General features: G+C 42.5%; 1 protein-coding gene across 2 annotated transcripts in view; it reads left to right on the forward strand.

The window, feature by feature from the left end:
• Positions 1-306: 306 nt before the first annotated feature.
• Positions 307-14270, forward strand: part of GLS (glutaminase) — a 67103-nt gene continuing 53139 nt past the window's right edge. Inside the window, exons 1-3 of one of the 2 annotated variants that reach the window (XM_068407531.1) lie at positions 307-662; positions 7942-8038; positions 8557-8678. In XM_068407531.1, the coding sequence (XP_068263632.1) occupies positions 322-662; positions 7942-8038; positions 8557-8678 (560 nt within the window). In that variant the 5' untranslated portion in view covers positions 307-321. The remainder of the gene's footprint in view (positions 663-7941; positions 8039-8556; positions 8679-14270) is intronic. The other variant, XM_068407530.1, reaches the window with a different exon arrangement.

Genomic DNA, 14270 nt, shown 5'->3' on the forward strand with positions numbered 1-14270 from the left:
GCCCGCGGGCGGTACCGGCCCACGCGCCCTTGTCCGCCCGCGGGCCCCCGCACGCTCCCCCCCCGCCCCGCCCCGCCCCGCCCCGCCCCGCCCCGCGCCTCCAGCCTCGCGCGCCGAGACCCCAGCGGCCCGCGGGCGGCTCGTCCCGCGCCGGGGGGGCGTGGCCCAGCCGGAGTGGCGTCCCCGCTGGCCAATGAGCACTCCTCGTGCCTGACAGTTATGCGGCGGCCGCCAATGGGGTGAGAGGGGGCGGGCGCGGCGCGGCGCGAGCGGCGCCGCAGGCCGGCGGCTGGGGCAGTCGGCGGAGGGAAGTGGCGCAGCATGATGCGGCTGTGGCGCTCGGCGCTGCTGCGGGAGTTGCTGCTGCTCGGCCCGCCGGGGGCGGCCGGCGGCGGCGGACCGGGTCCCGGGGCCGGCCCAAGGCGCCTTCCGCCGCCGCTGGCCGCCTTCAGCGCCAGCCCGCCCGCCTCCTGCCGCGGCCCGGGGCTGCCGCCGCCTTCGGCGCGGGGTTTGTGCACTCGCTCAGAGGGAGCCTTGGAGGAGCCGGGGAAAGGGGCGCAGGCGCCGCCGCCGACCCCCGGCGAACCTCCCGCCGACAGCGGCCACAACAATAACCACAGCGGCGGCAAGGAGCTGGCCGGAGGCGGCGGTGGGGGCGAGAAGTGAGTACGGGGGGGGCGGCGGGGCCGGGCCGGGCCGGGCGGCGGGGGATGCGGAGGCGCCATGTGAGCGCCGCCTTCCCCCTCGCACGCGTGGTGCCTGCGGAAGGGGGCCGGGCCGGGCCGGGCCGGGCCGGGCGGGGCGCGGGGGCCGCCGGGCCGCTTCCCCGGCAGGTGCGAGGGCCGGGCTGTGGGGAGGGCGCTGCTCGGCGCACGCACCGCGGCTGCCGGGGGCTGGCGGGGCCCAACGGCGGCGGGCTGGGGTCTGTCACGGCCGCGGGGCGCGGCGCCTGTGCGCTGCGGGCCCGGCTGCCGCCTACCGCCGGGTGCGGGCTCGGGGCGCCGGGGGGTCCCGCGGGTCACGGAGGGCGGGCTCGGGGCGGGGGGGAGGGGCAGGCGCGTGGCGTGGGCAGCGCGTGTGCCGCCGGGGGCTGCCCGCGGTCCCGTCCGCGCCCGGGGCTCCCGCTTGGCCTGGGGTCCCCCCGCGGCAGGCGGTGCCCGTGTTTGGGCTCCGAGGGGACGGCGTGCGTTACCGTGTCTTTTCTGGCGCCGCCACCTGCATAAAGTCCTTCCCGAGAGAAGTGGAAGCTGTGTCACCGTACATTAATTATTAAAGGCCGCGTGCGGGGTGTGTAGTTCTGCCTTGGAAGTTCTGTAGCACTCTCTCTTCCACGTCCACACCTCCGGCAGTCAGGGGTGGATGTCTCCACCGCTTAGCGGTGCGTGCGGATGTTCGTGGGTGCTGCAGAACGTGCTCCTGTGCCGAGAGGTCCTGGTTTGTCTCTAGGTGACAAAGGTGTGTGCAGGTAATAGAAGGTAAGACTGTGTATGTTTAGGAAGCTAATATTCCTTCACATAAAACCTGAAACGTTCTTAAAAGAATGTGTCAGGGAGAGGTGTAAGAGCTCCAGTTTATGTCCCTGGTAGTGACCAGTAGTGGATACCAGGGACAGAGTATGAGGACAAGGTAAATGGATTGATGGTTCTCCTTAGCACTCTGCTCTGTGACTCCTCAGCATTATGCAAGTCTTGAAAAAGTCTTGTTCATTTCCTACCCCCCCCATTTGATCTTATTTGAAACTGGGTACGCTTTGTGTCTGTGATAGCCTTTTACAAGAAGTTTGACAGCTTAACTGCAAGCCCCATGAAGATCCCCGTCCTTTGTGTGTGTTTGGAACATGCCCCTTGGCTTCCCCGTAGGCAGCCCACGTGTCTTCTTTGCGGTGCTTATGAGGCGGCATAATTAAAATCTAAAACCAAGCCGCTTTGCTATGCTTATTACCTAGATGAAAAAGCAAAAGACAGAGGAAATAGGGCTGAGAAAGGAGTACCTTGTTTTAACACTGAGCAAAGTCTCTGTTAGCCTAATGCTAAGAGGAAGTCTGGAAAAGATTCCACAAGGCCAGCTGGGAAGGCTTCAGCCCTTCGCTCGTTAATAGCTCTGCTTTAGAGTTGTGGGTATTTTTTTTTTTTTTAAAGCATGATATTGTACTCTTTCAACATGGCAGGTTGGGAAAGAAGCTATCTTCTTGTTCTCCTCTTTCTCCCACCAAATGTCTTAGCTGCTCTGCCTGGTTCAAGCCTTTTGTTTCAGTGGGATATAGTCTTCTCTAAAGGCATCACTTACAATTTCTGCCGTAAGCTCCTTAAAAAAGCTCCTTAAAAAATGCACGCATACCCGGTTATGTAACCATATACAATATAATACACAATCATGTGTATTATTATTATATTTATACTGTTGCTCAACATATATGAAGTCTCCTCTTTGTATTAGGTCTATACATAATTTTTTGGAACCAAAAAATTATCCAGCTGTAGCTCAAGTAGGTGTGGTTTGTAAAGGTTGTACTTCTGTTTTCAGTGAGAAATACAGACAGTACCGTTAAAACCTAAGGAAAAAACAGTATGCCAGCTGTGAGGGGCTTTTGAGGATGTTGAAAAGGGGATTTATTAAAGAGGTAACATTTTCTTAAACTGAGCTTTTAAAACAGCGTCCTCCAGCTAGCATCAATTAGGGAAATCCTGTAATTTCTAGTAGGTCTGGTAAGACTCTAGTCACAAACGAGTTATACACTTCTAATCATTTTTGGCTTTTTGACAGAAGGATGTATTTGAAAGTCAGATGCTTGTTCTTTGAGCCTTGCTGCAAAATGAACAAGGAACAATTATATAAAACATACAGCATACAGTCATGAACAAGAAAAAGCTGGAAACAGTTTTTTTTCAGTTCAGGCTGAGCAGGAATTCCTGTGGCACATTAGTCGGGCTGCTGGGTACTTTCATTCTTATTTTTCTTAATGCAGAATTATGAAAATCTTCCTTAAGCATTTGTAAATGGTACATTGCATGTGGAAATCATTGCTATGTTAAGACAGAGTGCAGCATTCAGAAGAGAAGTTCTTCAACAGACAAGTTTCTGGACTGAATTGACAGCTGGGCTAAGGCAGTGTGGTCTGTGTGTTCTGCCGATTCCAGCGCTTTGCCATCCAGCAGGATACAACATTTGAGTAGTCTCTGGCAGATGGTTTGTGGACCCGACTGGGAAGACAATAGTCCTTTTTATGCTTTCTTTTTTTGTTTGTTTTGGGGGATTATTTTTTTTCTGTTGGGTTGTAAGGTCATGGTTCTAGTGTACTGCGATAACCTACAGTGTCAAAAGACAGCACTAAGGTTTTCTTGCTTGTTTGCTTGCCTAACAGTCCTTGTGTAGAAAGAATAGAAGTTGCAAGTGAACACCTGAAATATTTTGTGCAAAGACTGTACAGAAATTCAGAACAGTTTAATTCCTCATAAGGTGAATAAATTATGAGGTCTTGTGGCTGATGAAATAACTAGTATCCCATTGCATAACCAGATCTCCGTGTGCATTTTTTCCTAAACGTCTTCCACAACCTCCTTATCCCAGCTGTTTGGCCTTCACTCTGTGTACCCACCTGAAACTGACTGTATTTGGAAAGGAAAAATATTTGAGCTTAAACTGAGAGTGGTCATAGACTGGTAGTTTTGATTAATGAAGGCTGTGGATTAAAATGCAATCATATCTGTGTTAATGCTGAAATACTTAAACCACGATAACTCAGTACAGTCCTAAATTATAAACTTGTGTAATATTTAAGTGTTCACTTTTGCTTTCAGTGTAACTGTGCATTGTTCACTTTTACTTTCAGTGTAAGTGTGCATTGTTCTTGCACCTTACGCTGGACCGTAGTAGGATCAAACATAGTTCATCTTAGTATAAGCTATTTCTAAATTACAAAGGCCTTAATTAAGGTGAGAGGGAGGAGCAAAATGTGAGCAGCCCTGATTTTTCAAGTAGAGCTAAATTGCAGTAGTGATGGGTACTAGTATATGGCATATAGCAAAATGGTTAATGGGAGTGTTTTATTAACTTTTTTTTTTCCCCCCTTAAAATGACAAGGGAGTGGTAGCACTCCTGTTTAAGGACAGGGATGAATTCTGCAGACACCTTTTAAAATTAATTTGGCTTTTGCAGCCAGGCCAGATTCCAGAGGAATAACTGTGTAGTAACCAGGCAGTGGTTCATCTCATGCTGTCAGTGTGGATATAATACTCGCAGATGCAAGAAACAGAAGTGTGCTTTCATTAGACCTTTCATCACTTCCTTCGAGGCTAAGGCTGTGCAGCAGCAGTTCTTGTTTTTACCATACACACTGGGACATCTACTAAAACATGTCCATCTCTGGTCTAAGTTTATAAATACATAGTTTTATCTGAATCTTTGTAAGTTCTCAGGTAAATGGTTACCTACCACTGTTAATGGGAACAGTGTCTATGCAAGTGGACATGAAGTAGTTATTTAGTGACTTGACAGGTGTTCGTATCTCTTAGCTGGAGATCAGTTGTCTGTAGCGTTGTGACAGCTTCTTCAGGACGCCTGTTTTAGATGGAGCGGCTGCTGACTGCGGGTTGCAGCCCTTGCAGCTTTCGGTTGTGACCTCATATTTTTATGACTGGTGTCTTATGGTTAATAATGAGCCTGATACTATTATTAGTAGTATCATATCTTTGTATCTTTTGTTACTCTGTGAATCCTGTTCTGCATTTTGCCAGTTACATCTCGAAGTACAAAGTAGGAATGCTTTACTGGATTTGAAGTTTAATCCCTCTTATATTATAGAAATTATAAGTCAGCTTTTGTTAAAATGAAATCTTCCCTGGAATCTGGTATAAGCATCGTACTGGTGCAAAAGGAAGAGTTGAAGGAAGGAACAATATAGACCACAAAGTCCTTGTGCTTGGAATCCCTGCATTCTGTTTTTCTGTGTATTTAAGGAGCAGTGTGGAGCATCTGCCAGCATTCTAGCCCACAGGTTAGGTACTACTGAAGAAGTCTAGTTGTGTAATAGTCTAGTGCTTATTTTTCTTTTTTTAAGAGAAATAAGTATCAAAAGTTGTATTCATGAAATGAAATAAACGGGAATTTCCACTTTAATTTGACTGTGGAAATTGCAAGTTCCCTGACTTGAAAAACAGCTCTTCACAAAGTGTGCTGAACAGCACTGTCTTGCTAAGTGTGCTCCCAGTGCCAAAACATAGCTTTTAGGTTAAGCAAACATGAGTTACTGACATCACTGACCTGATAAACTGCAGAGCAAGCCTTTCCACCTCTATTTAGCTGATAAACTTTATCAAAAGATGGGCTATTTGACAGAGAGCAATTTTCTGTAAATATATTGAATGCCATCCTCTTTGCTTTGGCAGTCAGTGCAGATCCATTGTTAAATTAGGCTGACTGACCCAATATGGAACAGCAGCAGATGTGAAAGATATGGAAACTATGTCAGGAGAGACGTTATGCTGTGAAAGGTGCACATCCCTTTAATAGATGACAGTCTCAGAGAGACAGATAAAAATCTTGGTCAAATGTCTGAAGTTTTTTTCTGCACTCTTCCAGATAGAAATTCCATATTTGGAACAGCTGTAAAATTCTGAGTACTAGCTTGGAAACTTGAAATTAAATAGGTTATCAGTTAAAATTTCTCTGTGTGTTTGCCAGCTTGTTTTGTCCAAGTGAGATATGGGAGTTTCCTCTGTCAGACCTTCAGCAATCCAGTAACGAGTCTTGTGGCAGAGACATTCCTTAAAACATGAAATCTCAGCGCTTTGGGGAGCTCAGTCAAATGCTCTGTGTAAACGGGGGAAACGTAGCCACGCAGACTGTGTAACTCAGCGCAGCGTTAAAAAACAAAGTGCGTAGCTGCAGCGTTAGGATGCAGATATAGGGTGAAGCTGTAATGGGTATGTTAGTAGTTCGGGTTCTGTTGGCTTGACTGGACGTACTGTGCTCAAGACTGAAAGCACAATGTGCTGTGTGGAAGGCTTGAATTTTCTTTAGGAAAAAGGGTGTTCAGTAATTTGCTTGAGGTAGTTGCAAGCGTTTGTCTTGGTTGAATTGCCAGCCTGTCTGTGCATTAGTCAGCCAGCATCATTTAAAAAAAAATATCCAGACTGGAAGACAAGGAAAGTTCTGTTGGCTTACAAAGCTGTCTTCTGTTCTTAGTATGGAAGTACAGTGTTTTAAATGAATCGGAAAATGAGAAGTGGGATTTGTACTACTGGTTTTCACTGCTAGTTATGAGGAAAGGAGAGAGGCGAGTGCAATCTAAAGGTTGTCTTAAATTTAAAAGGGTATTTGGATGTAATCAGATTTTTATTAAAAATAATCATAAATCTGACCTGTTGTTGAGGTGGAGTAAGCTAGTATTGGGAGAGAGGGGAGCACTGACGTCAGTCTGTACGATCGCATTGGCCTACCTAGGTTCTGTGCTTACTTGTAGTATTTTATTTTCGTAGTTATAACCCTGAGTACTGACACTTAAAGAATTGCTGATCTTGTGAAAACTTCTGTGCTACAATTTAGACCTGCTTTTTGTACACATGCACATACATGTATAAAAATAAATAAATTGCCACTGAATGTTCTAGTTTCAGGCAATAACCTTTATATATTACAGTATAGTAACAAAGTATTGCCAATATTATTAGATTGTGAGATTGAGCTTTAAAATTTATTGCTAAAATAGTATGTAGGACTGCATACTCTGCATTTTAGTTTATGTCTACTTTACTAGAGAACTGGTTTTGTTTTTATTTATTTTTGCTTGTCAAACATCAGAACGTTGGCCTTCTCTAAACTGACTTTGTCTAGAAACAAACCTGAGCACTTCAGGGGACTAAAAGACTTGATCGGGAGCCCTTTGCTGTCACTACCCCTGGCAGTCTGGAAGTGTCCATTCCAGCTGTGTCCTAGGATGCTGTACTTACAGGGATGCACAAAGAACTGAGTACAGACCTGTGCTCCTGCCTGCTGCAGGACGCTTGGGAATATCAAGGAAAGGTGAAACTCTGAGGTTAAACCTTTAGAGAACTTCCACAGGCTTCGAGGGAAAGCTGTGAGTGTTACGGCTTTCTCTCTTGGAGGGACTCTTGGTGCTTAACCTGGTAGGTTTCCTTCACATTTCACTTAAACTGGAGATGTAAGCTACAAAAAAATGCAGGCATATGGGAAGCATGTCTCAGAGTAAAAGAGTTATCCCGTGGAATACTTCGAGAGCCAGTGTACTGACATTGATAAAGATGCGTCTGCACTGCATGGTAACTTACTCTAAGTACGCACGGTGAGAGTTACTGCTTCTGGTGCCTAAGCTGGTTTGGGTTATGTATGATGTGGCAGATGGCTCTGCTTGCTTTCACTGTAACTGATGGGGCTTCCGTAAGCTTCTAGAAGGCAAGGGCTTTAGGACTCCTTCTAGGAGTTCCTAAAAGCAGGACTATTTTGAAGAAAATAATACACATTCGTCATGTCTGCTTTCTCTTGCCTCTGGAACCGTCGGGTCAGTTTGCTCTTACCGCTTTATTATGAGGCATGTAGGCCTTTGAGTCTTACAAGTACTTTATCCTCTCTGCAAGTAACATGTGTGTCCTCTGTAACATCGAGGAGAGGGAAACATGATGAAACTGCTCAAAAAAAATTGTAAATGTAATCTTAGCAATAAATGTATGTCAATAAAAATGTAACTATGTTGCAGTTATAAATGTTTGCTTTGTAAAGTATCTCTTCTACTTTTGATATTACCATTTTTTCCTACTTAAAGCTGAATTAAGCTTTGCGTTCACTGATGAAAGTGTTCTCTGAAATTAATGGTAGCAGTTATATTGGTAGTGAAAATGTGTTTCCTTGTGAACAATGCAAAAATCTGTGTAAATAAAAATGTGCACTAAATTAATCTATGCATGTGTTTTCTTTTTTTTTTTTCAGTAAAATCAAGCAAGGTCTCCTTCCTAGCTTAGAAGATCTACTTTTCTATACTATTGCAGAAGGACAAGAAAAAATACCAGTTCATAAATTCATAACTGTAAGTTTACTGTTCCAGAGTGCTGTATGAAAGCTAGCTACTACAAGGTTGTTTTTTTTTAACATTCTAAATGCAAGAATACAAAGCAAAGAATTTCTGTTATACATGGTTAGCTGCAGCAAGGAATGTCACTATATTCCCCCTGCCCCCAACACTGTTTCTGTAATTAAGTAAGAGGATGAGTGTACCAGTATTGTTAATCACTTCTTTGCTGTGCAAAAGAGTATGCTTGAAAGCATCTGTGTGTGTGGCAGGGCTTGGTAGTATTTGCACTTCTGCAAAATGTAGTTGGACCACTGTGGATTTCAAGTGACGTTGGTCCTTTGACACCTTTGACATCAGATGCAGCCAAAATGGCAAAAGGAAATGGCCAAAGGATCAATAAGGTGTCAAAATATCTCACTGTTGATAACGCAGTGGCCGATGTCTCTTATCTTAATAAGTAAGACTGAGCAGTAGAGAACTTGATTGTAGTAGCATATTTTTTCATTTTGGTAATTATTGTTTTGTTGTAATAGGCACTCAAATCTACAGGATTACGTACAGCTGATCCCCGATTGAAAGAGTGCATGGATATGTTAAGACTGACCCTTCAAACAACTTCAGATGGTGTTATGCTGGACAAAGACCTTTTTAAAAAGTAAACTTTCTGTCAATAGTGTAACTGTGTAATCCTGAGTTACTGTTGCGTGTGTTACTGACTGCTGTCTTAGGAGAGACATAAGGTGTATAAATCTACGTGTAATCAGAAAGGGAGTCAAACACACCCTCCTACTGATGCTGTTTTCATATGAGTTTGTCCTCTGGTTTCATGCAGCAGGCAGTGCGATCTCCACAAGAGTTTAATGTGTCTGTGTTGTTTGCATGTGTATCTGACCCCATACTGCAGCTCTTGGTCAGATGCCAAATAAATTAATTGGTGCAGCATGAATTATTTAGTATGGGTACATAAAACAATTCTCTGGCTGCATCAGTTTTTAATCTGAAGTTCAGGATGCTCCTTCTGTCTAGTGACATGTTCAGAGTTGTATGTATGTAGTTAATTCTAAAAGTGAGCATATGAAAAATAGAGTGAAGTTAAATTGCACGATACGTGTTGGTGAGAGCAGTTAGGACTGTAGACACTGCTTTGGTCTGTTTTGGAAAAGATTTACGTGCAATATTTTAGTGATACTTTTTTTTTAAGAAAAGTAGTCTGTGGTCAGTTAGCTGAACAATATGAGCACTGTTCAGGTTGTCTTCAGTGCATTCCAAGCACACTCCTTTGCTCCCCTACTTAGAGTTTTTGTGTGCCAAAAGATTGGAAGCTTAGAGGCTCTTAAATCTTGAAATGAAATTTGTGGGCTGTTTTTGAGTCTGTATTCCCTTTACAGGCTAAATGACATCATATCTAAAACTTGCTTCTTTCATGAAGAGTATACTTTTGTCAAGATTGGTACATTTTTGTTGTTCTGTAGCATTTTTTGAATTTGTGAACTAATGCAGTTTAGTGCTATTTCCTCTCAGTTACAATTTAAAATACGCACGTGTATAAAAAAGGTGTGCTTACATATATAATTACATATATATTATATACATATAAATATATAAAATACATAGTATACAGTATATACTTATATATTTACACAGTTTATGTAAAGATAAACATAAAGTGTATATGTTTTTTAATATATATAAACATTTTTGGAAGTACATTGAGAAAAAATGAATGTCTGTCTGTGTGACAAAATAACAAACCAGTCAACTCAGTAATCAAATGTGGGATACTTCTTAAAGGTACAACACAGACTAACTTTGTTCCTGTATTTAAGTTCAAGACCAGGTCTTCACTGGTTGTTTGTCAGCACAGTGAAAACTAAATTGTTAGAGAGTCAGAAAACTTCTTGGGTGTATGGTTGGATTGGAAAGGAAGTGCTTTTGCTATTATGCATTACGTTTATGCTAGAAGGCTTGTTTGTAGTAGTAAACTATGAATTATGTTTTAGGCAAGGGCTCTATACTAAAAAAAGGACAAGCCATTGCTAATTCGAGGGCTGAAGATTAGCCCGTGTTCTATGTCATATCTCTAGGATTTGATCCTCTGGGGAGTGGTTGTTACTGTGATAATTTGCGGAAAGCTTACAGGGTCGCTTCTTGTGTAGGAAGAGTTTTGAACGTAAAGACTGTACAGAGGGTGGAGAGGTGAATCTCTTTTCACATAGCCAATTTCCCTTTGCAGCAGCAGGTGTTAACCGTTTTCTAAATTAAAAACCCTCAAACTTCAGTTATCTGTTCCTCCTAGGCACGCTGCATTTGCTGTGTAGAGACTCGTACAAGGTTCCTATATTTTTTTTGTTATTCTCCAGATGGTTAAGGTGTGAAATATAATAATGTATCTACTCAGCTGTACTTACCTCAGGACTTTGAAGCTTCGGTTCCCTAAATGTGACAGTCAGTGGTGTAGTTCTGTTTAGATCAAATAAAGCATCAAGGATAAGTGACATGGAGTAGCGATAGCATAAGCTCGACTAAATCGATTAAGTCTAGTAGAAATTACCTGTAAAATATTGTAGCTCCTGCATCTGTACTGTCCATCTTTGTAACAGAAGTTTCAACACCTTTTTTAGTGGTTCTAAACATTAGACTACAATTTGACTAAACTTGCTTTATTTTGAAGATGTTTGGCTTTACAGTAGTCTCCACTTAAATAAAAATTTGGAGCAAATCTCCATGCTACAGGCAGAACAATTTGGGTTTTTAATCTTTCATCTCCATCGTTTCTTGTATTGAAGGCTTCACTGGTGCACGTTATGGAGAGTGCTTGACAAATTTCTTGAATTAGCTGTTCATGTTGCATGTGTATAATATAACACGTGGACCTCGCTGAGAACAGCCTGCTTACTGAAGGCGGCGCAGCATGCTAGTTAGCTGGCTACGTGAATTTTTTTCTTTTGTTTGGTACCCTAGCTGTGGTACTGCTTAATAAAGTAGTAGTAGTACTATCTAACTATTATTAGATGAGACTTAGGCAACTTAACCAATGTGGAAGCATTTACACTCTTAATCATCCTCATGAAGTGTGCACATTTTGACATATCCTATTTTTCACATCTGTTTCTATGACATTGTAGCTAATTTGTATAAAAATTTCTGATAGTCTTTGTAGGAAATCCTCCTACCCTTCTTAGCTTTTCCTTTAACTCACAGCTTGTTTCTAAGAGAAAAATAGAAGACTTGCAAAAAGCCCTATTTCTTAACTAACAATATCTTGGTCAGCGGTGGGGTGGGGGCAAGGAAAGGCGTGAGGCAATCAGAATTATTTTGAAAATGATGTACACTTGAATGAAATGATAGCTACTGAGTGACAGTTCTAACTCTGAGGTTTCAACTTGATTATCTTTCAGAATAACTTACTCGGCCTTGTAGACTTAGCATTTGTCACAAGGTGCTGTCTATCCCGCTTTATTGACCTAGAACTGTAGTCTTGCCCCAGATCTCCTCTGATCTGTGAGTAGGAAGCAGCAATCTGGGTATGTGATGTTTTAAGCATAAACCCGACAGTCTGTTGCTATCTCAAACAGGGTTATCTATTTGCTTCTGAGTGGCTGTGCTGCTCTCTCAATCTAGGTAGCAAATCCTGAGGAAGACTTTCATTTTTGATATGCTTAACCCAGGTATTAATAAATGTTTTCATCCTGTTTGAGCAATTAGAAAGCTTTTGACAGAAGGTGTAGCGGACTTCTGCTATGTTATAATATTTATACCTCATTTATCAAAATAATGTCACTTTTTTTTTCCTAAAATGCCTAAACACATTGAACACTTCTACAGACCTAGTCTTGCTAGTTGGAAATGGAGTTTCACGTTCTTTTCTGTAATGCTTGTGCTGTAGCTTTTTAAACAGAAAAAAAAGGTGTCTGTTCAGCTATATAGATAGCCTGACAGCTCTTCAGAATGGGTGGGAGTTCAGCCTGTGTTTTTAGCAGATGTCTGCTTTGTGTAGGGAAGCAATAATCAGCAATTCAGGCCAGAACTTGAAAAAGAATGGATAAATGTAACAAGCTGTATGATAAGGAAAGGAAGTAATCCTAACTTTATGCTAGAGACCAAAGATTGTTTCCAAAAAACAAACCCCTAAACTGTTACTTTCAGGTTATACAACTCGCTGGAAGTTATTATAGATCCTAAGACTTGCATCCTAATCTTCCTAACCCAAATGCATCAGGGAAGTTTTATGGTTTGAAAAGACATGCTTTCAAATGGGGGAAGAAGTGCTTGGATTGGGATTTGGCAAGACAGAATTTTTTAGAGTCAGATTACAAAGCTTGGAGAAATGGAAGAATTTGAGGTGGGAAGTTTTTAGTGTACTTACCGTGAACACCGCTGAAGTATGTGGGGGATAGGGCTACGTTGCTCGTAAAATTTGACTGTAGAAAGAATTTTATTTATCAGCTATTCATTTACTTAAATTCTTACCTGCTATCTTTTCCTACTGCTCCACTTCTGAGCCTCAGACCCTTCATCTCTGAAGGGTTACCTGGAACACAAACCAGTTAGAAACTCCGGTGGGGAGGAGATGTCAGTTGCAGAATATTAGAGGCTGCCAAGGCTAGTGTCCTCTTGACTGAAATATTACTGCCCTGTTAATTGGTGCTTACTGAGACCCCTGTCATTTTGTCCATGCAGTAATTGTTCTGAATGCCCATCTAGATTAATCAAACCCCTGTATTTAATGTCTGTGAATTCATATGATTTGCCTGGGTTAAGGAGTACCAGGATAGATACCCAGACACTGACCTCGACAGAAGTCTGGGAACAATGACTTCTTGCAGAAATGGGTAATGTCGTTAAGCAGCACAGCTATTTCTGCAGTGAGTTTCAATCTCTAGCTTAAAATGATTGAATTATTGAAGTGAGCATCCTAAACTTGGTGTGAATTGGTAAGTGTGTAAATGCCCTTCCTGTTTCAGGAACATAAAGTGGTGTCAGAGGACTGTATTTTACTGCATACTGCCTTCTTGTTTTCCCCACTTCGTATTCTTGAGTTGTTCTAATAGGTTTAGGTGAACTTCAATTTTTTTAATTTGGTTTTGTTGTTGTTTTTTTTTTTCTTACAACAGCACTTAATGCTGTCCAGGCAATTCAGACAATGTAGAAGTGCATCTGAAGGTTGTTATTTCTTCTGCACATGTAGCTGCTGTAACTTATTAATTACTTTTGAAAAGGTGTTGTTGCACCTGGAGTAGGTAACTGTACTTGGAGGCTGCTGGGAACAAAAATGAACAGGATTTTTTTGCAAGATATTTAAAAAAAGGAGTGCATAAGCATGACAAATTACAACAAAACCAACTCAATTCTATTTTAACATAGACTAACAGAGCAGCTTCTTACAGACAGAGCAGTTCTTAAGATGCCAGTGGGTACAATGAAAATTTTTCTGCTGTTTTTCTTTCACTCTTGGAGAGTAGTGCCTACTGCATTTGAAATGGTTGTCAGTCGAATTTGGGGTAAAGTCTCCTAAGTACCAAGGAGTTCAAACTGAAGCTTTAAAAAAGAGGGATTCAAGGGGAAGATAATTCTGTCTGTTCACTGGTCTTCATGCAACTTCATTTTGAACTGATAATGACTTTTAATAGTAGCATTATTGGAAGTATCTATTCCAAGTGAAAAGTATTTCCCTAAAAATTAATTTTTTGCTTTTCTGAATAAGCATTCATTGGAAGGGTATGTGCTCATTTGTAATATGGGCCTAGATGTTCCTAACCTTCCATTTATCTGAACTAACAGTTCATTTCTGCATAGTATGAACGTGTTAACGAAATTGTTTGCTGTTAAACCTCCCTTTCTCTTCCTTGCACTGGGATAGGGCCCTTTATCAGGTCATATTTCAACTAATGGCTCCCAGTTCCCACCCCTGCTCCTGCTCACCCCTCACCCACAGACACACCACTTTCAGCAGCATGTCTCAGCTTGTGTTTTGATCCTTCCTTTCTTCTGTTTCCTTCTAGATAAGTCCTTTCCTTTTAACTCATCAGGTTTTTTAATGTACCAGATGGGCTGATGTGCAGGAGGGTGTGGGCGATAATGTGTTGTGGGTTAAGAGGCATCAAAGATTCCTCAGCTGGTGATAGTTTGAAGCAAGTGGTTTGTAGTACTGCTCCCTATTAACTTTAGTTTAGTTTAGAAGATGTTATCGAGTACTTCCACAGGGTTTTGTTCTTATTAAAGTGGAAACTCATTCCAGTTTGGTCTG

Source organism: Nyctibius grandis, chromosome 9 (assembly GCF_013368605.1).
Source record: "Nyctibius grandis isolate bNycGra1 chromosome 9, bNycGra1.pri, whole genome shotgun sequence".
NCBI classification, from domain to species: domain Eukaryota; kingdom Metazoa; phylum Chordata; class Aves; order Nyctibiiformes; family Nyctibiidae; genus Nyctibius; species Nyctibius grandis.